The following is a 27,674-nucleotide window of genomic DNA, read 5'->3' as shown; positions in this document are numbered from 1 at the left end:
CATTATTTGTCGCGCACAGCGCTTGTGATAAGATTTCTAAATAACCATGCCCTTCACTGTCTAGAAATCAATGATACTGCACACTAAGAATAATTATTTTTCAGTCAGCCTCTGTGCCGGGTTTCAAGAAATTGGGTTAAAATCTGCACGATTCCTGGCTTCTGTTCTCCCGCATAGGATGCTTCTTCACACAATGCAGCCAGCCTCTCCTTCTGCAGGTTAAGTCTCACCTCCACGTTTGAAACCTCCTAACGAGATTTGGCTTTGATTCGTTCTGCCTTAGGGACGGAGGAGGAGGAGGAGGAGGAGAACTTGGAGCAAATAAAAACAATGATGGTGTGGTGTCATTCTAAACAGTTGTTCTGATGAATAATTTAAAACCACGCAGGCAGTTTCTGACTTGAGGGTTCTCTAAGCTCATATCCTGTGAGCAAGTTAAAATATCTCGTTGAGTTAGCTTGGATTTTCACATGTGGGATTTTATTAAGCTTAGTATGAGTTTAAATTGGTTGTAGTCTACTTAACTATTGAGTCTAACGAATAGTGAGGGGCGGCAGTATCTCAAGAAAACTGATTTACTGATGTTTCAAAATCGCACACATAAAAAAGACCCTCAAAATGTTTTTAATTGTGTGATATACAAGTTATTATAGGCAATAATAAAAAAAAGCCATCAATATCACTACATGCTTTTTTAAATGTAATTATAACGACTTCATTAGGTGTACATACAGAGCGCCTCCCACTTCATTTGTCAGATATGAGTGCGGGAAAAATATAATTAAAGGAAAATAACAGTCACGAGTACAGGTAATTCTTCTGATTACTGCTCATGCTGGCCATTAAAGGGGTACTCTTTCCTCAAACATGAGGGACAAAGCCCACTTAAATCTAAAACAACTTTAGCTGCAGGTGATCCTTGGACTGTACTGCAAAACAAGAACTATCGGCAGGTTTCTCCGACAGGGATTACTCCTAGTCTTAGACTTAAAGATAAATTCAGCAAAGACCTCCATTGGGGACGGGGGTATGGTTAGTAGGCCTGATCCATTTCTGGGAAACTGAACCTATCGGTTTTGACCCAGGTCATTAACTGCATTCACGCTAGGAATGCATAATTGTTGGAGGCTGCATGAGTGCCTGTCAACTTTTTCAGGAATCTGATCAGCAAAAAGAGGAGACCATATTCAACCATCAGGTCTATAATTAGAATGTATTCACCCATAAGTAGTGGAAACTGTTTAGGTGTTTTGCTGATAAATCATTGAAATGGTCTATTTATAAACGATTTTGCTCCCAAACAAGCAGAACTGCAGTACTGGCTGCAGTAGCTTTGGAAGTGTTTTCTCTGGATATCTCTTTTTTGTCATTTTAAGAGTTCTGTTCATTAATAATTATCGTCAATTACTTAAAAGTGTCCTGTCACAGTAGACAAAAATACATTTTTCGTGTAACACCTGAATGCAGCAAAGCGCGGTTACAAATGACACTTTTCTCGTCCCCTGACGGACGAACAAATCGGACCAATCAGTCTGCCCTCTGCAGTATCATTAGCCAGTCATTTGCAGAGGAGAACTTGATTGTCCAATCAGAGACAGGGGGAGGCAGCTCTACTGTTTGTTGTTTCCTTGCGGCGGACGATGGAAGATGAATGAGGCGCCTAGCTTGCTTTTAGCTCCTAAGTGCAGCAACACTGCATATTAATTTGTAGCTGAAGTAAAAAAACAAACAAAATCTAAATAAATATATAATTGGTACGACTGTTATTGCGCTTAAACGTAGCTGGAAGGCTAATCGATGCAGAGGTACATTGGTCACAACAAACGGTAGCATGCACGGGAGGAGTCGCTGGAGGTGGATGCAAGGTTCAAATTTTCAGGTGAATTAATACATATAATACTATACCAAGAAGATAGAAAACTACAAGAAGGAAATATAGTTTTAGCTCGGAATAGCACAGGGCTTGCTAAAGAAACAAAAACATGCCGTTTGATATCTCAAACGTTAGCTAATAAGGCTAACAGTGATGCTAGTTAGCTGACACAGTATACATATAAAAACAGCCAGAGTAAGCGCACTATGTATAGGATACATACGCACACACACACACACACAGTTATATACAGTGTGTGTGTACGTACGTATACTGTGGTTTATAAAGGAAGTAGTCAACAGTAATATGTCTATCACACCAGTGTTGGTTGGACGGAGTTATTGTCTGATGTCTATGTCTTGTTAGGAAAACGTCTGTTATAGTTACAGTTGTTCTAAAAGCAATCACCTAAAACTTGTTTGTTTTACTCATACAGGCTGAGGGAAGAGAGCTACCATGAATCCAAGCCTTAACAACTGCATGATGCCCAGCTGTACCAGCAGCAGCATCACTGAACTGCTGAGTGCCCTGTGTGACTGCAGCCTTTCTGGGGTGTCATGGAAGCGCAGAGCACTGGGAGGAGTCTCAAGAGAAAGTTTCCACAGGGCTCTTAAAAAACGTGCCTACGGTGCCCTCCTGTCTAAGCTGTTTCAAGATGGCACCAAAGGACCTGCACCAGGACTGAGTGCCACAGCTAATACACCACCGAGAAATAAAGTCTTGATGATATGTTTTGATTTACGCGTGGCTGGCTGTCGAGAGGAAGCAGAAAGGCTGGAAGAGCAGCTCGGGAGGCTGCCAGAGGGAGAATACTCTGATTTGAAGGAAGTGGATGCAGTCCTTGACCTTCTTGTGAACCTTGCTGGGTCGGCACCTCCTCCCCCTACCTCGTTTAGCAGGGACTATATGAGAAGAGAGAGGCCTGTGCTGCGAATGCCTCAACCATGGAGCTACCAAAGTGAGGACTTGCAGAGGCTGGAGGCCCGGGCATGGGGTCTGGTGTGTGGGGAGGAATGGGGGACTTTGGAGAGTCTGTATGGAACTCAGAGGCTGATGGATGCTCCACCTGGCACAGGACTGCTAACTTTGAGAACAAAACTAGAAGCAGAAGAAAGATTTGAAAAGGAGACCAGGCTGACCCTGTTTGGAGCACTCCAGCACACTCGCACCTCAGACATGGACATAAGACTAGATCTGCCTCCAATCCCCAGTAATATTGATGTAACAGGGTTGGCGATACGAGTAAGACACCATATTATATCCTTAAGTAATATATTTAGTTTAGCTTAGGCTGTTTTATCACATGTCCACTTCAGCAGCTCAGCGTATTCATATTTGCACAGTGTTTGATTTAAATAATTTATCTTTGCATTGCTTTATGCACTCTCTCTTTGTTGTTCTCTGCAGGTGCCTCCTTGTTTAGATCAGTGTGAAGATGAGGGCTTCCAGTCAGCCTCCAACCTGACCCCAGACTCTCAGTCAGAGCCTAGCCCCATTCCAGACTTTGATATCTGGGAGGCTCTACACACATTTGAGCCTGGAAGACGCCGCTGCTGGGAGTCTGTTGGCTGGTAAGTGATGTGTCAATTTGATTATGCTGTAAGCATGCCAAACTTCTTTTCGTATTTAAAAAAAACCCCAGCTGTAACCCACTAACAGTTGTAAATCTAGTTCCTCACTATAATATGAGAGCAACTACTGATTCTTTTCATAGTTTTATTGTTCTGCCTTTTTTGAAATAATTGATGGGTCTATAAAATGCCAGAAAAAGCTGAAAAAAATATAAATAATGATGGATTGAATCATAGAAGCTTGCTTACTTTTTTGTAAGACCGAAGATGCCAAACTAATGAAAATGTAAAAAAAAAAAAAAAGGAAAAAAAAGCACTTTTGAAAAAAATAAACCAGTCTGTGTTTGGGTTGTGAGGTCTAACTTAAATAAACATCTAAATGTTAAATGACAACAAAATCTGTGACATATAAATGAACAGAAATCCACTTTAGCTGGTAGATTCTGAATTCAAGAGTATCCTGAATTAAACCAAAGCCTTTAGTTTAGAAAATGACATAATGACACATACACTATTAACTACAGAGTCATCAAGGTATTGGAGAGGCCCACTTGCTTAGTTTTTTTTGGTTTTGTATTTTTCTTCCCTCTGGAAAACTGAACTGAATGCCTTGTTTGTCTCACTAGCCCACCTGGAAAAAGGGAGTCTTTCTATCTAACAGAGGGAGGCAGGGAGGCCTTTGATCAGCTCTATCGGCTTTGGGAGGGTGAAATGAGGGTGGTGAGCACGAGCACACCATCTCCTGTCCTCCCCTTACCCCTGGACTCCCAGAAGCAACTGGTGTCTGATCTCCTTAACGTCCTGATTGGAGTGGCTTCTACTACTTTTCCTCTCAACCAGGTGCAGTTCGTTATCTTTTATTAGTCTCTAAAATGCACTTTATTTGTTTTTTTTGTTTTTGTTTTTTAGTAGCCTGTCAGGCAGAAGTGATAAAAGTAACTAAAAGCGCCGTGACATGCTACAAATAGAAAAGCAGATTAAAAGGAGAACCTGGAATGTGATATAATGGGAAATTCGTGCATATAAACAAGCTATACTGACTCATAAAATGTAACAGTGTGAAGTGTATGCTTAAGTCAGCTGCCTGATTAAATGATCATGAAATAAAATAAAATATTCCTAATTCTGAACACAAAAACCCAGGGGAGCTCTGCTAGTAGTTTATTGTTTCCCATTAAATTCTTATTTTTTGTCGGAAGATTATACTTATTTTTACAACATAAAGTGCATCCTACTTATCTTGTTTACTTCTCAATTCCTTATCTTGACTCTCCGGCATATTTTTATGATTAACATCAGTGTTTCCCCTTGGCTGACTGCTGCTGGTGGGGCCCCAGGGGGTACGGGGCAGACATAGCTTTTCCCACTTCCTTCTTTGTTATAACGACAAATCTCAGTCATTCGCCCCTGTTGTTTTACGCAGATTAACATTTGCTGGGAAGCTTTTTGTGCAGTTGCAGTAATGTGGCGAGTTGTCTTCAACTCGAGTAATGCAATCTTTACTTTGCTTCACTGCCCTGCTCTGTGCTTATGGTGAGTGGTTTTACACACAGTGAAGCCGGAGCAGAGGAGAGAAACAAGGATGGCTATAAATGACGGCAGAATGCATTAGGGGCATATGGCAGTGCAAGGAAATTAAATGTATTCTCATAAAATTGGCACCCTCGCCCACTTTTGGTTTTTTTGAAACTATATAAAGAATATATTGTGTATATATGTGTATGTGTATATTGTTATCTAAGTGAGTCCTGCCTCCTTCATTGGGTTGCCTTGAGGTAAAATTTTGTTTCTATAGTTACATAGGTGTTTTCTTTACTGCAAGTGCAATCAAGGCTGTGGATCAAGGCCCCCAGATGTGTGCTGTCTTGAAGTACTGTAAATATCTCTATAAAAAAAAAATCAATGTGAAAGAAAAAAAATAACAAAAATAACACACAGCAGATTATGTGATGCAGTCTAAAATAATACCAGCAGAAGCCGTGCCTTCAAAAATCACCATGGACGTGACTCTTCTACAGCCTTGGCAAAATTCAATATCGAATGCACTAAAGACAGTCTTTGCTGCCGGGCTGTTTTATTGGATTTTATTAGACTGTACAGTTATTTATTGTGTTTTGTCCACCATCTGTCAATATGCGTTTCCCTTCTTAGAGTGTTCAGTTTGACGTCAGGCCCGGTGTGTGTGTGTCAGGAGCCTCTCCAGAGAGCGTGTCTCGTCTCTTGGGGGAATTGGCCCAGTACGGCACCTATTATTTGAGGCTCAGCCGCTTTTCTCTGCAGAGTGCTGACAAGAAGGGCTTAGTCTTCCAGGTATGTTTGCATAAGCATCGTTAATAACACTAACGCTGCAAATTATTTCCTCTAAGTTCTCTGCTTGCATTGTACTGTTGTTACTAGTGTTGTGTTCAGAAATTGGAAATAATCTTCCTGAATGGGCACTTTGAGACAGAAACACATGAGCATCTTATTTGCGTACGCAGCAGAATAAATAAATACATCTAAAAATATTATATAATATATAAAAATAGGGAAAGAAAAAATTAAAGTGCCCTAAATGAAGCAGTCCATAGCAGGCAACAAAGTCCAACACTACAAAGGCACAGAAAGAAGTCCACATGCATTTTAATCTGTGAACATATATTCCATCTCTTAGGCTTTTACCGGTGGCTTGAGGAAGTATCTGCATTACTACAGGGCTTGCGTTCTTAGTACGCCACCCACTCTTAGCCTGCTTACCATTGGCTTTCTCTTCCGCAAAGTGGGTCGCCAACTCAGGTGAGGTCAAATGCTTTTTACACGCTGGTTTTCTGGTGTTAACTTTGTCATTTTGAACCTCCACCTCATTTAGTTGACAGTACAGCCATATCCTTTCAAAGAGGACCTTGATGTAAATATCAGCAAATCAAAAATGCTTTGCTTTCTTTTAATCTAAGATACCTGTCAGAACTGTGCTGTGTGGATGGGCCTTTGGGTGCAGGCCAGGCCACCTTCCCTGTGGTGAGTGCTCTTTTATCTGCAAACTGCAATATGTCTTCTATCACAGTTGCGTTTAGCCTATCAGATGAGTTGTCAGCTTAGTGCCGTGTGGCTCTCCTCAGGGTGTTAAACTGCTGTCCTACCTGTACAATGAAGCACAGAATAACTGCAGCAACGAGAACTACCCTGTTCTTCTTTCGTTGCTGAAGAGCAGCTGTGAACCTTACACACGGTCAGTTTCTATGCGCCCCATGCAGACAGGCATCCCGAAAACAGCAAAATATATCCTATATTATTTTAGTGATATAGCTAAATGGTTGATAAATCTGTCTAAGAGTGACACCACTATTTTGTTTTGTTTTTCTGTGCCTCACTTAGGTTTGTGTCTGACTGGGTGTACAGTGGCGTGTTTCGTGATGTTTATGGAGAGTTCATGATCCAGGTCAATGAGGAATACCTTAGCTACAGAGGTGAGGAGACACAGTACTTGCACACACATATACACACACGTCGCCGTATCAAAACCTTGGCTTCGGTCTCCAGGCTCTGAAAATGAAAAACCTGCCAGATACATAGTTGAGCAGAAAAAAATAGATTTTATTACAGCGTTTGTTGCCTAGTAGGATTTGTCCTTGTGTCTATAAAAGCTGTCATGACGTTATTGCACGATAATCAGTGGGAAACTGAATCCGATACCCCAGCTGGAAGAACCAGAGATATCTTCACTCAGTAAGCCATACAAATAAGTAGTGGTCCTTTATTCTTTTTAGCTGGTACAACTATTCTGGTTCTGGTTTAATTGCCATGGACACACATGGACCTGCTGAATTTATTTTTTGCTTCCAGAAAAATTAATGACTTTATTAATGACTTGATCCCTTGGGGAGACCAGAAGAGACCAAAGAGGCTTTGAGGCCAAAATAGACTCGTTTGTACTCTGCAGGATCTGAGGGACTTTGTGTGTCTCTGTATGTTGCTTTGCTCACACTGCTTTTCATTGTCATGTCTAATTTTTCATCTGTGGTCATCTTATCTGTATTGTGTAATGGCTTTAATTTCATTAATATCAAAACTTGAAAAATTAAAAAACGTTACAATAGCTGTTTACTATATACAAATGTTGTTGTAGCTTATCTGTCATTTGATTGTTGTTGCTATTATCAGAAGATGAACAGCTTTATTGTTAACAGTCCTGGGTGTAGTCCTTAAAGGATCAGAAAAAAACAGTTTAAAAAAAAAAAGAAAAAGGCCAGGGTTCAAATCTCACCGAATTATTTGAGAATAATTGAATATTAGTTAAGTCAAGTGGCAACCATGCCAACCATGTGCAGTGGTACAGTAAACAGTGAAACGAGACAACGTTCCTCCAAACCATGGTGCTACATATGATGTATAACAGACAATCAATGCAGGACTACATAAAGTGCAATGTGCAAAAATTGCAAAAAAAACATAACAAAGACAGTGCAACACCAGACAGAGCGCAACGATACAGACACAAGACAGTGAGGATGCAAAAGTGCAATAGATGTGCAAAAGAGTGAGTATTGTGCAAAAAGTAAGTTGGTGCATGAAGGTGTGCGTGAGTGTGTGTATGAGATTGTGCTTGGTAGTGACGTGTATGAAGATATGTGTGTCAGTCCAGTCACTGAGTGATTGATTAGTCAGTTGAACAGATGATTAACCACTAAATATTTTTGTTAATTGGCTGATAATTTAATTATTCGGGTAAGAAAAAAATGTTTGCCGTTTGATGGTATCAACTTTTGGATTTTGCTGCTTTTTGGTTCTCTGGTTTTTAAATTGTTAGCCAGGCAGAATTGTACGTGAAAGCATCCCATTTTAGTTTATTCGTTTTTTTGTACACATTTTTGTATACATTTCTTTTTATTTCCATTTTGACAGTTACTCCATATATATACTGCTACATGAATCAAGACTGTCCAAATATTGTACGTCATGCAACACCCCATTCAAGGTCAGACCACCACCTCAGCTTTGTCTGACTAACAGGTCCATTTGCTCATCGGCTACACCTCATCAACTCCTGCAGCGAACCTCTGCACTTCACACTCTTGCTTTTTTGGAGGACACACAAATGTCATTGTTCTCCTCGAACTCCATCGGCCAAGGAAGCAATCAGCAGCTAAGCTTTCTTGGCAAGCCGCGGGCTTTCTGTAAAGAGCTCTGGAAGCCCCGTGCATTCATGTTCTCTTATACTTTTTGCTGAGGATCACTGAGCTAAGAGCTAACAATTTCCAAGAGTTAATTCAAGCAGCCAGAGTTTTGCCATGCCCCGTAAGTCATACTAATAAGGAAAAGTTTCAGCCCCAGCATGGGCTGGGTATTACTCCACCACCATTGCTTTTAAGATGTTTCAGTGCCGGGTACGATGTGCTGTTATAAGAGGCATAATGGACCAAGAAAACTACTTACTCTAAATTGTAGGACAACACGTAATAGACATCTTTGAATTCCTGCAGACAAACACTTCTGGGTCCAAGGCTACACTCTGATCTCAAAGGATGTGGAGGATTGTGTGCCAGTCTTCTTGAGACACATTGCCAATGATGTGTATGTGTGTGGAAAGACTATCAACCTCCTCAAAATCTGCTGCCCACAGGTTTGTTTTGCACATTCACAGATCCACATTTATGTAGATATACATACATATAACGTAGATAGCCTTCTTAATTTACCCAGTATAGAATTTTTGAGTCTTGTAAATACAGAAAACATGTTGAGAAATGGTTAAAAGTACCTAGCCATTTTTCCTCTGTTATTGCTGTTGATATCAATTGAATTGGCTGTATGTGTTTGATTATAAATGCCACAGTACAAATTCTATTCACTTGAAACTCCATACTGGCCAGAAATAGTGGAAAAAACAATCATTACTGCAACAGATGGGAACGTGGTCTCTTTGAAACTTTATTAATATGCTGTCATCAGAATTGTGATACATTTCCTGTTATTGTCAGGCAGATTTTTCATCTTCCATACTCAAGTTTGACTCCTGCTTTGGAAATAATAATATTGCTATTGGTGTCCTAGGTATCATGAAATATTACTTTTTAAATCACTCAGCTGGTTGTCAAAAATATTCTCCAATGATTTTCATTAGTCGTATGTTCACTGACAGAGTGTTCTTTGGTGGACAAACTATCCACCGTCAACATGGTTGAAGGGTGGTTGTTCTTTCTCTTCCTTACATTTATTAACCATCATAAATACACATCCTGATAAATTGAAAAAGATTAGCCTGCCAGTAAATTGGTCCGCCTCTTGTCAACCAGGAGTTGAAGCTTCAAATTCATTCACTTTAGTATCATAACAAGAAAATGTAGAAAGTTTTCACATTTGACCAAAAAGAACTTAAATTGTAAATAAATGAATCACTTATTTAGCAAACCAGGGGAAAAATCAGTAAAGTGGTGAAGTTTTCATGAAAATGTATTTTGCATAACTTCCCTACCTGCTGATTCCCCAGCATGATGTTTTTTACAGTCTGACCTCCATGACCTAAGCTGTAGGACCTTTGTTTCTAATTGGCATTCTGTAACTTTTCCTCTCTCTGTTCTTTCCCTTGATGCTTGAGTCTTTCTAGCCTGCAGGGTAGTTATCAATACCTAGGAAGAATTTATGGATTAAAAACACAAGAGTAAAGTGATGGGCATTAATGTGCTTACTAGCTGATATGGCACATGAATCCATGTCTTTTAATTAAAGAAATACTTTGTTACCGTTATCTTCTGAATGAAATACGTAATGCAATGTACAGCATAAAACCGATATGCAAAACAAGCGCACAAAGGAAACCATACATATTTGAACAAAAGTACAAAAACTGATTCATGGTAAAACATAATTACATGAAACAATCAAACACACAAAAGAGGCACGGCGTGATTTAGATAAAAAAACAAACAAACAAAAAAAACCAAAAACAACTCTCCATATTTTGTGAAGTGTCTTATGTCACAGGCAATGTAATTATTCATTTCTGAAGTCTTGAGGCCAGGGGATCTTTTGATATCCATTTTAGTTTTTCAATTTTGGCAGTAATTAATACAGTTTCTGAAGGTTTGACTCTGATTTAATCCCATGCAGTCATAAGATCATAAACGGGAACAAGGCCAGTTACAGTGTCTGCATTATGCTTTCTTCGTTAAACACAGTATAAAAGATTTGTAGGATGGAATAATGAACACTTTGATTTTTTTTTTTTTTTAATTAAAAGCAGCACCACCATAACCAGGTCATTGCATAGCTTCTATTTCAAATTCATTCCCATACCGGTTTTCTACATCATCCTAAATTCATTGCTAGTTTGTGTTGTGCTGGTAGCTGTAAAAATGAGTTACGTTTTCAGACAGCTGGTAACACATATTTTAATATGAAAGAAACTCTGGGGTTATAAAATATGTCAAAATCCACCAAATGAGTCATCCGAATTGATCCGTGAAATTTTTTTTCCCTCTTTTTATGATACTAAGATTCTGTCAACTGTGTGTCCACAGCACTACATCTGCTGGTCGGAGCTGCCAGTACCCCGCATCGCTGTCACCTTCTCTCTCCAGGAGGTGGAGGAGATTGAGAGAGACTGTGCAGTGTATCGTGGACGCATGGAGAGAATTGCAAAGCACAGTGCTATCAGCAGGGAGGAACAAGTAATGACACACATGGATATTCTTGTGGATCTTAGATGTCTGTGATGTATTTTTCTTCTTTTTTTTTTTTTTCTGAGTCTGAGATTTTCTCATTGCTCAAAATCATCAGTCACATTTATGAGAGCTTTTCAGCTATATAGCCTAGAGTCGAGGCAGTGAAAAAGGAACTTTAACAAGACAAATCATTACCATAGACTATATGTAGTCCATATTTATATGGACATAGCCACCAAGATGCCATCCATTGGTTTGTGGACTAGCATTTAAAGCCTAAGTTTGGCATTTTGGCAGTTGTCTCGCTAGGTTTTTGAAACGGAATACAACAACAGGGGGTTGTATCTGACTAAAAGCTGAGGATACTGCAGACTTACACAATAGTTACACTGGACTACATGGGGCTGTCTATTCCCAAATGAACAGTATATGCAGGTTTAGGGTTCTTTCACATTAATCTGTGAACCCAGTTTAGTTTTGTATTTTTGTTTCATTAATTCATTTCAGTCTTTATTTACCTTTTGTTTCAATTCAGTTTGGTTTCCATTTCTGGACAACAACAACAAAGAACCTTTATTCGTCACATACGCTATCATACAGAGTACAGCATGTAGTGAAATGTTCCAAGCAGACAGGCTGCAGACATGGCTGTGCCATTTCAGGGCTTGGTTTTAGCATGGGGGGACTAGCCAGGACACTTACTGGATACCACTGCCAGGCGGGAGTTGAACTTGCGACTCTTGGTCCAAAGGTGTGCAGTCTTACACTACCAGCTGGAGTAAATTTAATAGATATTTCAATACAAACACAACACTTTGGGAAGGCAGTTGACTCAGTCTTAATACATCCTCCTTAGGCAGATTACACAAATAAAAAAATTTAATTTAGTTTTACTAAACTTATGGAAACTGTGATTACTGTCAAATAGCAATTGATGGTTTCAGGATTGCAGTTAAGCAAATACAGTCCAAAGTTTTTGCTGACTGTTAGCCTGCATGCCAAGAAAGCCAGGATTGGTTAGTAGTAATCAGACTGAAAAACAGAAACCAGGACGCTTCCACTGCTTAAAATCTTGTTCTGTGATTCAGCAAATTCATATCCAGACAATGATGTTTTTACAGAAATTCCTTCTATGCTTTTTAGATCCAGAGGGTGTGTCCATCTTTTATATACAGTGTTTGATTACAGGTCTTGTCCTGTAAGTCAAAGAGAAAGGAGAACTGTTTTTTTTCGCTTTCTTATTATTATTATTTTTTTTTTACATTACACAATCCATCAAAGTGGCACTGTTCTTCAAGTACAGAGGATTTCAGCAGCAAGTCATTAAAATGATGTGGATGAAGTCTCGAGCTTGTACTTGATTTAGTGTAACAACCTGGCTTGTATGGCGGATCTTGTGTGAGCCTCTGGCTGAGGAGGGGGAGGAGAGGTGAGAGACAGGGCAGGGACATAGATCTTTGTTAATGATGATATTTTTTTTCTGTCTATTGTTAGGCCCTGAGGGCAGAGCAGGCACGCCAGGAGCTGATCAATCAGGTCAGAGAGTCGGCAGCCAAAACCCTGGAGAGCATCCGCGGTCAGTGTAACATTTATACACACACACACACACACACACACACACACACACACACACACACACACACACACACACACACACACACGTACACTGTAAGTAGAATTTTATATACTGCGTGACGTACATGCATAGCCCACATCCTGCTGGGTATACCTTTAACAAATGGCTCAACTCTAAGTATAAGCCTGATTCGCTTGTTGATTGCTAAATGCGAGAGCTTCCTTCAGCTCCATTCCCACCCCTCGGGAGAGCAGAGGAGATGCATGGGGCAATTGCAGTGAGGAAGGCTTTGAATACTTTCCAGTACCATGGGTTGTGAAATCTAATCATCACTTGCACAGTTTAGCTCTAACTCTTCACATCATTTATTACTTCAGAGGATGTGTGGCACTGTTGGGGGGCAGTGGTGGCTGGGTGGGGGGTGGGGTGGGGGAGTGTTCAGCCTGATGCGCTTTGCGTGTCTTGGCACGGGCATATTTGAGTTTGTTTATATGGGGCAGATGGTGATGTTGTCTTGTTTAAGTGTGTGCGAGAGGCAGACAAGAATGTTATGTACTTTTCTGTGTGTGTGGAGGGGTAAACAGCTCACTGTTATCTCCCCCGCCTCCTGTAGGGCGCCAGGTGTCACAACGTCTGGCTGAGGAGGCCAAGAAGAGGGAGCGTTTTGAGGAACTGAAACAGCACCTGGAGCAGGAGCAAGAGGTAGTAAGACATGAAAGAGAGAGAGAGAGGGTAAAAAAAGTGTGTGAATAGGAGTGCCTAGATTAAACTGTGTATAGTCAGGTATTGCATGTGATCCTCAGATAGTAAGAAAAGACCATGTGATAAACAGTAATGATTTATGTGCGTGTGGTGCCAGTGGAGAAGTGCAGCCAAGAAGAAGCAGGAGGAGGATGACTTCAGCTTTGCCAGAGAGCTGAGGGACAGAGAAAAGAGACTTCAAGCTTTGGAGGAGCAGCTGGAGCAGAGAGCTAGGTCTGACTGCCTTTACAGCTGTTAAGATTTTATTTGAAAAAACTATATCAACCTACTCCATGCAAACATGATGGGACATCAGTTCTGTATCCCGTGTTTTAATGTGCCAAATTTCCATAACTGATTCAGCACCATGAGCAAATAATGTGAACACTAAGCTTTTATTTACTACAATGACATGGCCGAGATCAGAGGGTACCATAGCTTAAAAAAACCCACCTGTCATCTACAGCTTTTCCTCCAAACAGTTCACATCCTTACTTCTCCTCCCTTGGTGCAACCTTTGCATTATTCAAAATATAAATACCTTCTATCTGTCTATAGATGGATAGATAAATGGATACTTTCTTGATCCCACAAGGGAAATTATTGTGTTTCAGCTGCAGGATAAAGAATAAAAAAGTAGTGCAGTCTACAATAAATAAACAACACAGTTAAAGGTACCACAGATGCATAGTGATGCTTTATATTGTATGATTTAACAACTGTTAAATATACAACAGTGATTAAAATAAAATTAGTTTATGTTAAAGAAGAATAAAAACAAAGATCCAAGACAGTCGTGCAAATTGTAGTAATAAATAATATGTACACTGTACAGGGAGTGCAGAATTATTAGGTTGTATATAAGTTGTATTTTTGAGGAATAATTTTATTATTGAACAACAACCATGTTCTCAATGAACCCAAAAAACTCATTAATATCAAAGCTGAATGTTTTTGGAAGTAGTTTTTAGTTTGTTTTTAGTTTTAGCTATTTTAGGGGGATATCTGTGTGTGCAGGTGACTATTACTGTGCATAATTATTAGGCAACTTAACAAAAAACAAATATATACCCATTTCAATTATTTATTTTTACCAGTGAAACCAATATAACATCTCCACATTCACAAATATACATTTATGACATTCAAAAACAAAACAAAAACAAATCAGCGACCAATATAGCCACCTTTCTTTGCAAGGACACTCAAAAGCCTGCCATCCATGGATTCTGTCAGTGTTTTGATCTGTTCACCATCAACATTGCGTGCAGCAGCAACCACAGCCTCCCGGACACTGTTCAGAGAGGTGTACTGTTTTCCCTCCTTGTAAATCTCACATTTGGGGGCGACCGTGGCTCAGGGGGTTGGGAATCGCATCTGTAACCGGAAGGTCGCCGGTTCGATCCCTGGGCTCTCTGTCCTGGTCGTTGTGTCCTTGGGCAAGACACTTTACCCTACTTGCCTACTGGTGTTGGCCAGAGGGGCCGATGGCGCGATATGGCAGCCTCGCTTCTGTCAGTCTGCCCCAGGGCAGCTGTGGCTACAACTGTAGCTTGCCTCCACCAGTGTGTGAATGTGAGAGTGAATGAATAGTGGCATTGTAAAGCGCTTTGGGTGCCTTGAAAAGCGCTATATAAATCCAATCCATTATTATTATTATTATTATTATTTGATGATGGACCACAGGTTCTCAATGGGGTTCAGATCAGGTGAACAAGGTGGCCATGTCATTAGTTTTTCTTCTTTTTATACCCTTTCTTGCCAGCCACGCTGTGGAGTACTTGGACGCGTGTGATGGAGCATTGTCCTGCATGAAAATCATGTTTTTCTTGAAGGATGCAGACTTCTTCCTGTACCACTGCTTGAAGAAGGTGTCTTCCAGAAACTGGCAGTAGGACTGGGAGTTGAGCTTGACTCCATCCTCAACCCGAAAAGGCCCCACAAGCTCATCTTTGATGATACCAGCCCAAACCAGTACTCCACCTCCACCTTGCTGGCGTCTGAGTCGGCCTGGAGCTCTCTGCCCTTTACCAAACCAGCCACGGGCCCATCCATCTGGCCCATCAAGACTCACTTTCATTTCATCAGTCCATAAAACCTTAGAAAAATCAGTCTTGAGATATTTCTTGGCCCAGTCTTGACGTTTCAGCTTGTGTGTCTTGTTCAGTGGTGGTCGTCTTTCAGCCTTTCTTACCTTGGCCATGTCTCTGAGTATTGCACACCTTGTGCTTTTGGGCACTCCAGTGATGTTGCAGCTCTGAAATATGGCCAAACTGGTGGCAAGTGGCATCTTGGCAGCTGCACGCTTGACTTTTCTCAGTTCATGGGCAGTTATTTTGCACCTTGGTTTTTCCACACGCTTCTTGCGACCCTGTTGACTATTTTGAATGAAACGCTTGATTGTTCGATGATCACGCTTCAGAAGCTTTGCAATTTTGAGACTGCTGCATCCCTCTGCAAGATATCTCACTATTTTTGACTTTTCTGAGCCTGTCAAGTCCTTCTTTTGACCCATTTTGCCAAAGGAAAGGACGTTGCCTAATAATTATGCACACCTGATATAGGGTGTTGATGTCATTAGACCACACCCCTTCTCATTACAGAGATGCACATCACCTAATATGCTTAATTGGTAGTAGGCTTTTGAGCCTATACAGCTTGGAGTAAGACAACATGCATGAAGAGGATGATGTGGACAAAATACTCATTTGCCTAATAATTCTGCACTCTCTGTAAGTCTGAGAAACAGCTGCAGTTCTTGCTGTGCTAGGCAAAAAACTCAATTCTTTTCATGTGTGGATAAATAAGGCTTTTGTCAAGGAAAGCACAGGTTTCATGTTTTTGCAGGTCTTACTGATTAATTGCCTGTAGTTTGTTGAGGAATTTAGTTCTAATTAAAGCCAACACGTATTATAAGCACACAGGTTACCAGTACTCTCAGAGTCCCTCTAAACCACAAGCTCAGGTGGGGCAAACATTTTGGATATTTCTGGATAATTTTCTTTCAAATTTCAGTACAAATTATTTGCCAGTCAAATAAGACACACTACTTTAATATGACATTAATACATCACAGTCATGCACAAATATGAATAAAACTTGAGCATAAATATAAAAAAAATCACTTAATGGTCAGTTCGGGAATGGCAGGGCCTTTTATACAAGCATTTACTGCAGACTTCAGTAAGCGACTGAGGATAAGACCTTCAGCTACTTTAACATTTTTTTTCCCATTTATTTAATTCTAGGAAGGAGCTGATCGCTCAGTACAGCCGTCTATCGGAGGAAGCAGCTCGCAGAGAGAGACGAGCCATGTGGAGAGTGCAGCGAATGAGACTCGATGAAGCTCGTGCTCACTTTTTCAGGGATGATGGGCAAAAAACTCAGGTTTGTTACAAATGAATAGAAAACAAAGACATATAACCAAAACTTTGTAACCGAACCTTTTGTGATTTGTTTCCAGGCCATACTGGAAAAATATCCCTTGGGTCAGGAGAGACCTCATTTGGAAGTAATGTCACCTGCTCCCTCAGCACAACAGATTCCTCCACGACAAACAACAAGCTAGTTTTTGAACATCCAGTCTTTTTTCACTTCATGGTCACTTGATGTGTGTTCCAGAAACATAATATTGAATTGTTAACATATCTTGACAGGAATTTCCCACCCAGGAGCTGTCAGAGCAGCAGATAACAAAGGCTCAAGAATCTGAAGCTGTATCACCACCACACGATCTGCCTTCGCCAAAGATTGCACAGGTTACAGCGGACCCTGCCCTCATCTCTGAGGAAATTGACATCAGTGACTTTCTTCCCAAGTCTCCGAAGTCTCAGAGTCAGCAGGTAGATATGGCTCTACAGGAGATTGGCTCTGACCTACCCAAAGCCTGTCCTACAGCTCCACTAGTAGACTATGACTTCAGTGCCCCCTTTAGTCCACTTGAGGGTATCACTGGCCAAGCGTCAGTCCAGCCCAGGCCCCGCTGGGGACCTGTAGTCCTGCCTGACATGATCCAAAACCACTCCTTTCACATCTCTGAAGAGAAAATTCCTCAAGTCCAGGAAACTGTAACCAAAGCTAGCCCGCTAGCTGGAGCCTCTCAGTCCAGCTCTCTAGGCCTGCACACCTCAGAGGAGTCTGAAAAGAGCAGTGTGTGCGCGCAACCTTCACAAGCCTCAGCACAGCAGGTGGATGAGAGTGGCTCAAATACAGCCAACGAACACAAGGAATCTACACCTATACTCCAACAGGATGCAGAAACAGGGATTCTCGAAAGTAAACCAGAAGACAGACAATCCAAAGATGACGTGGTTAACAAAGCTCTTTCCACTAGAACAGTGCAAGGTGACCAAGGTGATCACAAAGTCCTGACAAGTCTTTCTGATGATGGTGGGGTGGAGCCACAGGGGACAGGCACTAAAGAGCAAAGCTCAGACACACACAATAAAGATGGAAAAAATATTCCTTTGCCACACTTTCACAGGCCTCTCTCCAGTCCTCATTCAGATGTCAGTCGAACTTCACCCACCATCCATGGACATTCCTCTGATGCTCACATAAAGATTGGACAGTATGTATCAGAAGTAACTGCTGCACTTCCCTCGCAGAACATCCACGGCCATGCATCAGATTCACACATCAAAATTGGAGGTCATGTTTCAGAAGTCGATGCTCCTGTACCTTCTCCTAACATCCATGGTCACACTTCCGATGCTCACGTCAAAATTGGGGAAAACGTTTCAGAGTTTGTCGCTCCTCTTCCTACTCCAAATGTCCACGGCCACGTCTCAGATGCCCACATAAAAGTTGGGGAACTCATTCCAGATGTAGTTGCCCCTCTACCTTCGCCCAGTGTTCACGGGCACAGTTCAGATGCTCATATTAAAGTTGGAGAAAATGTATCAGAGATTGTTGTACCACTCCCTGCTCCCAGCATCCACGGTCATTCCTCTGACGCAAATATAAAGGTTGGTGAGTTTGTGTCCAACGTTCCCGAAGCAAAACCTCGTTGGAGTAAGCACGGGCACGCTTCAGACAGCACCCTTCAGCCAGGTTGTCTGGTATCTGGAGCAGAACCATCCTTGTCGCCTTTGCCTGGAAGCTCTTACGGACACTCATCAGACTCAGCGTTAGGTGCTGGGTGTGTAGTTTCAGGAGATGAGCCCAAGCGGTCTCCTCTGCCCGGCAGTGCCCACGGCCATTCTTCAGACTCAAATTTAGGTGTTGGATGTGTTGTTTCTCAAAGTGAACCGCTTCCATCACCGCTGCCAGGCAGCAGCTATGGACACTCGTCTGATTCGACACTGGGGATAGGCTGTGTGGTGTTGGGGACTGAGCCACAACCTGCCCCATTGCCAGGCAGTACTTATGGACACTCATCAGATTCTTCACTTGGTGTTGGATGTGTGGTGAAGGACAAAGAAACTGGAAATCAGCAGAAAGTAAAGGGCAATGAATACAACAAAGGTACGAAACAAAGCCTGTGTTATACACATACACATTCTGTTGTGACATTCATGTAATTAACCACATGTTACACTCAGTAATTTTTAAGATGTTACGAATTCTGAGGATATAAAATTGAACCCAAGCTCTTTAGTGTTCATTTGCAAAATTATTATTCCTTGTATCCACATTGTTGTCTCGGGGCTTGTAGTGGGGTATTTAGTAGTATATCTGAAGTGTATTACCCCTGTTAACCCTGTTTTCACATTAGCATTTTCATGTGAAGCTTAGCATAATCACCGTTTTATTGTAACGGCAAAATTTGTGTCACCTGACTCTTTGCATGAAGGTGTGAAAAGCTGGAAGTGTAAAGTGTTTTTTCATGTAGTGTAAATTGAGATGTCACTGCAAATTATGCTCTTTCTTTGTAAAAAGTAATTAGTCTACACTTCTCCTTAGGTTTTGTGTCAGAATGCCCCAGTGAGCAGCTGGCTGAGGGCATGGGGTCCTGGACAACCTGCTTAGGGTTGTCCCCTGGAGAAAAGTCCGAGCAGGAATACCTCTTGGCTTTGGCTGCCCAATACCAGGTGGAACAGTATGAGGACTGCTACAACCTAATGGGTTAGTTGAAAATATCAAGGGCTCGAAATGAACGGCTCCTTTGGGACTTGTTTATTGAGGGCAAAGTGAAGTGCGACTTGTATAGGGGTGGAGGGGTGGGGTGGAACAGTATTTCTGGCCACATCTCGTGGCATCTCCTTTGTGTGTTGTGGATAAGAGGTAACATAATGTAGGTGCATATGGTGTAATTGATCAGTTTGTACTTGGCATTCAAAATCCAGCACAGCAGCAAAACGGAAACAGTTTGTTCCTATTTAAATGGCTCATTGATGTTTTTGTGCCCAAGAGAATATTTTCAATTTATGGCTTGTAGGATTTTGTTTTATAAAACCCTTTCAGTTTAAATGCAATTTCAGTGCATTCAAATAATAAGCTTATCTATCTGTGTATCTAATCTGTCTGCCTATCTGTCTATACTTAGCGAGTAGCTGAAAAGTTTAATTCCAAAATTTTACATGAACGGCACTCACAGAAGTGCTGTAAATATCAACAATTTATAATAATGAATGTATTGTATGTTGTGTTTTCTTTTTATAAGAGGGCTTTTTTTACTCTCCATTTTCAATATTATTTATATTAATTTGTGCCATTAACGAACCACAAATAATTCCTGTAAAACTGCTATGTTTTTTCTTTTTGCTGAAAATGAGATGAAACTCAGCACATGGAGCACTTTAAGGCCAATCTGTTCTTGTAGAAATTAAAATAGCTGCAGCCTACGCCAAGTAGGCCTTGGGCACATCTTTTTAAAACATCATTTCAAATAGCAAAGAAGTGAAAATGTGTAACAGCTTAGGCTTGTGGTACATACTTGATGTAAATTAAAACAATTATTTTTACATGTTCAGGACTGTTGCAAATCCACAGGCTGTTGAATATTTGCTCCATCAGCAAGCAAAGGTTTGCATAAAAAGCAGTAATATTTCATAAAGGTCTGCTTTATGCTCGGGTGGGATGCCTCGTGGCTCGGTGGAGTAATATCCTGTCTTGTTCACTCTGTGTTCAACATTCAGTCATGCTGCTATTATTCATCCCTGTTTCTGGAGTTACTGTGAAATCAGTCATGGAAATCTACTCAGACAAATACGTGTTCCACACCACTGAGCAAAGTCAGGAGCAATAATTTAGGAAGTTTTATGAAAGAGATGAGGCTACGAAAAACCCCCAAAATGACAGGATCAACTTGCAGTAAATGCTATAGCTATTCAAGAAAATCAAAGTGATGATAATTGTATATATTCTGAATAATTTTTAATTAGACCCAATTTACTTTTCCTTCATTTTAATCCTATATGTACAAATAAATGGTTACTCCCAAAAGTTTCAAATAATAAGGTCAGCATATGTGCAAATAATCCCAGTAAGCCTAAAAGCTAAACTTCAGACAACTTTCAACACTCAGTTACTGACACATTTTTCTACTCCTGGACCTTTGTGATGTCACAGAGGGATGGAGCTGGTGGTTGTGACCGTAGAAGCCCCACCCACCTGCTTTTCCAACTTTGTAATGGCCAAACAGGCAGAAGAAAATCTTTGAAAGGGCAGCCTTAAGGTTTCTCTCAGAAGATGACAGAGGCACAGTATAAGATACCAACTTCAATATTATTAATATGGAGCTGGAAATGAGCATTACAGAGCACCTTGAACTCTTTACCCCTATAAAGAAGATTTGATGTCCTCCCCAGGATCCTTAATGATGGGTTTTGACACCTCGGTATATATCAATAAAAATGTGGTTTGACGACCACTAGAATAGTTTCTGGATTTCTCATTTTGGTCCATAAGCAGGCCTGAAATATGAGAGAAACCGCTCAGTTCAGAAAACAGATTTAAAGGTTACTGCTAGGAGGCTTTCAATAGGTAAAGAGTTAAGGTAGTAGCTCAGTGGCTGTAACAAACAAGTATAAGCAATATTCATTTATAAGCTTTGGTTCTCAACAAGTTGATTAATCATTTGGTTCATAACAGCTTAACCCTCTCAGGTTCAAATTAAACTTTTTGTTGCTAATGCACAACCAAGTCCTGCAGTGGTACTTCTGAGTAAAAAAACTCATATGTATGTGGGGTAATCAGGTTGTTAGTTTTTAACTGTTGCAAATCGGCAACGCCTGCCTTGAGAGGGTTAAATGTTTGAAAAATACATTTTGCTTGAGTCCATTTTCACCTACTTAAATGACTCTGGGTTTTTTTTTTGTTTTTTTTTACACTTTGAGGCACGGCACTGTTGTTTGCAGTCGTCAGAGTGATATTTCCTCATGCCTGTCATCTCTCTCTCACAGCTTCTTCCCCTACGTGTCAGCTGCTGAAGCAGGTAACTCGGGGCCCCTGGGGCCTTCCTGTGGACCCCACACTCCACAGAGCCACAGACACCACAGCTGTCCAACTCAGCGAGATGGTTTCCCTGCCAGTCCTTATAAAACACTCTGTGACTGCACCGCTCATCACACAGTGAGTGTCTGGAAAAAAAGAGTTTGTGTTAGAAAATGGTAATAACATCCTTAACAAGTGAGTACCGAGTGTCTGTGTTTAAAGCCAAATACAATGTTTAGAGAAATGCAAGTGTGAGTTTTCATAGATTCTATTCAGGCCACTTAAGCTGTAGTCGAGTATATATTCGGAGCTGCAGGAATAATTTAAATTCTTATTGCCTTTCATCCATTTTAAGATTCCATCAGAACTCCAGACAAGCTTGTCAGTCTTCACCTGCAGTGTTCCTGCACCCCATGCAGTCAAGCCTTTGTGTGTAAAAGAAATGGCTTTCTCATCCCTCACTGCACACAGAAAGGGTGCCGAATATTTAGTGTTAGCTCGTAATTTTTATTAACATTTTTATTCCATGCATAGACAATGCAGTGGAGTTTGACAGAAATCTATTTTCGACTCTTCCTTGCTAACTTCTGAGTGAAAGAGAACCTTCTCACAATCAGACTGTTTTATAAATGTGAATTGCTGAGAGACGATTTAAAGTAATGGCACATAGAAAGCCATCTACGGGGTGAAAAATAATATGCTGGTATATTCTCCGAGCTTCAGTAGGGTTGATGCCTGTAATGTCTACAACCTGTATGAAATTTGCAAGTCAGCACCTTCTTTACTTCACAAACTTTTCTCTCCTTAACTTAGCCATTCCTTTCCTCACCTTCCATTCCCAGTGTATCTTTAGTGAACAAGGCCGTGGTGGACTACTTTTTTGTGGAGCTCGGTGTGGAAAGACACTTTGAGGCGCTGCGCCACTTCCTGCTGATGGAGGACGGCGAATTTGCGCAGTCCCTCAGCGATCTGCTGTTTGAGAAGGTGACGCTCTTTTGTGCTTCATATCTTTTTGTTGTCTTTATTTGGGCTGGTTGTCTCTTTCTCTCTGGTGTTGAATTCTAGCAGCGGACAGGAAAGAGAATCTCAGAGCAAGGTCAAATGCCCGGTCTCCATTGGAGAATTTTTATTTTTATTTTAAATCTAAAGCCTTTTGTTTTATTTATGCTGCTTGTAAAAAGCAGGCACGGGTAACCTTGAAAATTCCCCGGTCATTTATAACTCTAAACAGCCACAGTTTTAGAATGTATACGCCACAGTTAGATAGCAGTCGTTTCTTGCATCATTACCCAGAGGGTCAGTTTCTAAGGGTTCGTATGTCCTCCTGCAAATGTGATTTAGTACCCTAGAGCCTGTGTGTGCATTGTGGTTCTGTCACATATAATCTCACAACATCGCTCATGTAAATTGCAATAACCCAATTTCCAAAAGCTGCATCAGATCAATATTTTGATATTAGTAATAGACTTGGTGACTACATGTATATATGGGGGTTGGAGGGAGCTTTTTCTATTTTAAAAATGTCTAAAATACCACTGTTTGCTAACTGCACGCTAACATAGCAAGTGGATAGTACATTTATTGGAGTATTTAGCAGTTAAAGAGACAGATTTCTTTTTAGGAGTTGGTGTTTTTTCATCTGCAGTCTCTGGACAGGTGGACACCATAACAAATAAACTATAAACACTAAATAAAAGCACAACAAAATAATATTATATTCATGAAATCTTAAAAACTGTCCAGCACCGCACCACCAACAAAACACATACACATTATAAAATCTTCATGTGCACTTTACATTTAAAGCCAGACTATGCTATCAGTACTTAAGTGGCTGAAAAAGCTGTAAAAGGTTTTAAAAAGATGAGCGCTCGGTGATTCGTGTGGACAGTTTTTTGGATGACGAGAAGAGATATTGAAAACCTACATTTTTCAAATTGGTCGGGAGCTTGTTAAGATCTTTAATGGACTTAAATGAAAAAGATGATTCTGCACAAAAGTGGAGCATCTATTAGGATTTACCTTGAACACTAATGCTGAGGATCTGCTCATCTGCTGTGAGCAAAGTTGTACAAATCTTTATAAAGGTGGCCGTGCAGTACTGCGAACCATTTTCAAACATCCGAATACAAAATTAGGTTTGCAAAATATTTAATATTTCATAAATCTCAAGAATATCACAGCGGTGATGCTGTTGTGCTTTTCTGTTTAGAGCTTTTAGGGCTCGTTCATAAAGAGAAGCAGGTTTAACTTTTAACCTTGTAAGCAATTTATATCCAATTCCATCCCTGTTTGCTTGTTTTGAAGCACATGAAGCATCAGTGTGATATTTCTAGACTCTTTACTTCAACCTCTTCCTGCCAGGAATTAACAAGCACAGCCTTTGCTAACACCTTCTTGCTTTTCTGGTGAAATGATCAGGTACACCTGTCTCTTGACGCTCACGAGACAGAAGGTTTTGTTTATCCAGCTTAAATGCAGATTTCACTTATTATCACTCCTTTTTACCCTAAATGAGTCAATCGGCTCTTTCTAAATATGAACATGCGCCCCAACAACACATTACTTTTTTTTTCTTCTTTCCCCCATCTCCCACCCAGCTGGCCAGTGGCCAAACCCCAGGCGAGCTCCTAACTCCCTTAGTCCTGAATTCCATCCTCAGCAAGGCCCTGCAGTACAGCTTACACGGGGACACGCCTTTGGCTGGAAACTTCACCTTCGCACTTCGCTTCCTCCCCGAGACCTTCCACCCACATGCCCCGGACTCTCTTAACTGCTTGGAGCTGCGCTACAAGGTGAGGCTGAGTGTTTTAATGGGGTGAATGAGCGAGTACCCTTGCATGGGTGTGCTTGTCTCAGCCTGAGTGGCAGCTTGACTGTGACAACCTGTCATGTTTTGACAAACTGCTTTGGGTGTGGAAAATGAGCTTATCACGCACTTAAATGGTTCAAGTTCATAGATCGATTGGAGTCGCGTCTTTTGGGTGACATGCACAATGACTAATGCTGGACATATTGTCCTGAGTGTTCGTTCCCTCCTTTGGCTCTCAGACTCTTCCTGTTTTTGGTGGATCTCAGTCTTAACTGTCCTGGCCCACTTCCCCTCCTCGTCCTTCTCGCTTTGTTTCCCCACATTTCTCCACCCAATTTTTCTTCTACCTCTAACTCCTCTCTCTCACCACTCTGGCTTAACTTCACAATCCTCTCACCTCCTCTGTCAACGTCTCTGCACTCACACCTTTTTCCTCTCCTCCCCCACATCATCCATCACTCTCTCTTTACCTGTTTTTCTCAGCTCCTTTTTCCTTCACACTCAAAGCTCCACGCGCCGTTCTTCCTTACAGCAGTTACATTTTTTTTCTTCTCTTTTTTTCTCGCAACATCTCCCAGGTCGACTGGCCGTTGAATATCATCATCACAGACAGCTGCATGAACAAGTACAACCGCCTGTTTTCGTTCCTGCTGCAGCTCAAACACATGGTGTGGAGCCTCCGTGATGTCTGGTTTCACCTCAAGAGAACCGGTGAGAGGACGAAGCTGCTGATTCAGAACCCAGCTTGAACTCCAGGTTACCTCTGAGAAGCAAGAGTTCAGAATCTCCCCTGTTGTGCTGCAGTGGTTTATAAAATATACATGGAAGGGAATGTTGAGATTATTTTTTTTATTTATACAAAGCAAACCTCAGACCTGTGGGATTGTCATAAAACCGTGTGCATCCCTGGGTTAGGTGATATTGATCAGTTAAAGTCAGTGTAGACTACATAAATGGAGGTCCTGATAGGATAAAAAATACCCTAAATGAATTAATATTAATAATACAGAAATAATATTATGACTCAGGCAGATCCTTTAGTAGTTTTCATCTGTAAACTGGATGAATGTCCCACATGCAGGAAATACAATCCACCAAAGTCTGTTTCATAAATGTAGTTTCAGCTATCAGTTATTTTCTGTAATGATTTATATATATTGACTTTTTGTCAAAAAGTCAAAACAAAACAACAAAAAAAGATGACTGCTACAAGTTCCCAGAGCCCAAAGTCAGCTGTGATAGCCTTTTGTTACACTAAGAGAATACAGAGAGCCTGGAGGCTTTGATTATTACATTGATTTGATACCAGCCACAAATCCTTGCGTGTCAGAGTCTGTAACCATCAGATGTTTATGTTCTAGGTCCTTGCAGCACTGAGCATAACTTGTTCTGATGGCCTTTGTGTCCCTCAGCCCTGGTGAAAGGCGCAGGCCGCTCGGTGCAGTTCCGTCAGCTGCAGCTGTACAGACACGAGATGCAGCATTTTGTCAAGGTGATACAGGGATACATCGCTAATCAAATCCTGCAAGTGTCCTGGAGTGAGTTCACAGCCAAATTGGCCACTGCCAACGACCTAGATGCCATCCACCGTACACATGCAGACTACCTCAACAGAGCCATCTTCAGGTGAGTGCTGGAACTGCAAATGGGGAAATGCCGCTTAAGTAATTATTGCCGTTTGATTTTTCTGTTGACTATGCATAGATTAGGTACTAGTTTTTGGGCGAATTTATTTATTTATTTTAAGAGGTCAAGAAATAACTTAAAACAAGATCAAAAATTCTGAATGAAATACATTTTTCAACAACAAAAATCAGCCTTTTGAGTGATCACAGCTGCAGTTCAGCAGATTAACAACATTTCTTGAGGCTCTGTACGGGCAAAGCATGTCAAAGTAGCATTTAGCTCCCATAATTTCATCTAAAATTAATTAAACCTCCACGTAACAAGTTAATTAAAATTCCAGCTGAATCTGAGGCTAACTCTTGAACTCCATGAAAGATTTAATCTCATTAGGAGAGGTTGTCAGTATCACACTCGTATTGGTCGAACTTCAGCCTGTCTGAAAGTCATTCCGAAGTTTCTTGTCATGTCTCTTAAACTTTGCACTCGTCGACTCTCCAGGGGTTTGCTGACAGAGAAAGCAGCTCCGGTCATGAACATCATCCACAGCATCTTCAGCCTGATCCTCAAGTTTCGGGCCCAGCTAATTGCACAGCCCTGGGACAAACAGCAGGGGGAAGCAGTGCACCCAAGCTTCATTGCCATGCAGCAGTCGTACAATACCTTCAAGTATTACTCTCACTTTCTTTTCAAAGGTAAGGCCAGGGAATGTTGTTTTGTCTGAATGAAAGTTCAGCTTGTTTATCTTCCTTCTAACTCAAAGAGGTTTGTCAGGGGTTCACGTGAGGCATCAATAAATAAGTTAGTCTGTGCAGTCTTAGTATTTTTGACTTTGCTGAAAAACTGGTTTCATTGAGTGTAAAGCATTAAAAATGTCTCTTCCTTTCTTCTCTCAGTGGTGACCAAGCTGGTGAACAGAGGCTATCAACCACATTTAGAAGATTTCCTGCTTCGCATCAACTTCAACAACTACTACAAAGACTCATGATCTTAAAGGAATCCTTTCTTCTAAAAAAGTGGGTTTAATCTGTCTGTAATTATTTTTTTCCACCTTCATTTCATGACCAAAATACCTTTAAATGCTGCCTGCAGTATATTATAGGACATAGCTGTGACACTCAAAAGTTTTTAGGCATTTGTCCTGAATCAGTGTGCAGAATTTAATGTGTGCTTGAATAATTAAAAACAGCTTTTGAATCAATCTATGTGCTGCCTGCGCGTGTGTGTGTGTGCGTGTGTGTGTGAGAGAGAGAGAAAGAAAGAGGGTGTGAGCGAGACTGAGATGACACTATTGTAATACATCACTTGCTGAGGTGTGCACACAGCTGTGTATATTTTTAAAAACTATAAGTGTCAGGTAAATGTACATGCTACAGCAGATGCTTTTCTAAATAAAATCTCTATTCTCTGGATGTCTCTGTGTTATACTTTTTAAAGTTCTTTTGTGGGATAAAGAAAATAC

At 40.9% G+C, this 27,674-nt stretch overlaps 1 protein-coding gene across 1 annotated transcript; it reads left to right on the top strand.

Annotated features, from left to right (window-relative positions):
- Positions 1-1,581: 1,581 nt before the first annotated feature.
- tubgcp6 (tubulin, gamma complex associated protein 6) lies at positions 1,582-27,624 on the top strand. The gene is made up of 25 exons (XM_040026162.1): positions 1,582-1,879; positions 2,310-3,115; positions 3,281-3,444; positions 4,071-4,284; positions 5,596-5,754; positions 6,098-6,219; positions 6,378-6,441; positions 6,543-6,652; positions 6,799-6,890; positions 8,904-9,043; positions 10,941-11,090; positions 12,579-12,660; positions 13,274-13,362; positions 13,520-13,635; positions 16,650-16,788; positions 16,865-16,912; positions 17,058-18,867; positions 19,306-19,467; positions 21,747-21,915; positions 22,620-22,761; positions 24,378-24,572; positions 25,168-25,300; positions 26,002-26,215; positions 26,714-26,907; positions 27,109-27,624. The coding sequence occupies exons 2-25, from the start codon at positions 2,330-2,332 to the stop codon at positions 27,198-27,200; spliced, it is 5,586 nt and encodes a 1,861-aa protein (XP_039882096.1). The 5' UTR covers positions 1,582-1,879; positions 2,310-2,329; the 3' UTR covers positions 27,201-27,624.
- The last annotated feature ends 50 nt before the right edge of the window (positions 27,625-27,674 follow it).

The sequence above is a fragment of the Simochromis diagramma genome, unplaced genomic scaffold, assembly GCF_900408965.1.
Source record: "Simochromis diagramma unplaced genomic scaffold, fSimDia1.1 OVJJ01000293.1, whole genome shotgun sequence".
Classification (NCBI taxonomy): Eukaryota; Metazoa; Chordata; class Actinopteri; order Cichliformes; family Cichlidae; genus Simochromis; species Simochromis diagramma.
Note: the sequence above shows the minus strand (reverse complement) of the source record. Positions and strands in the feature narration are given on the sequence as shown.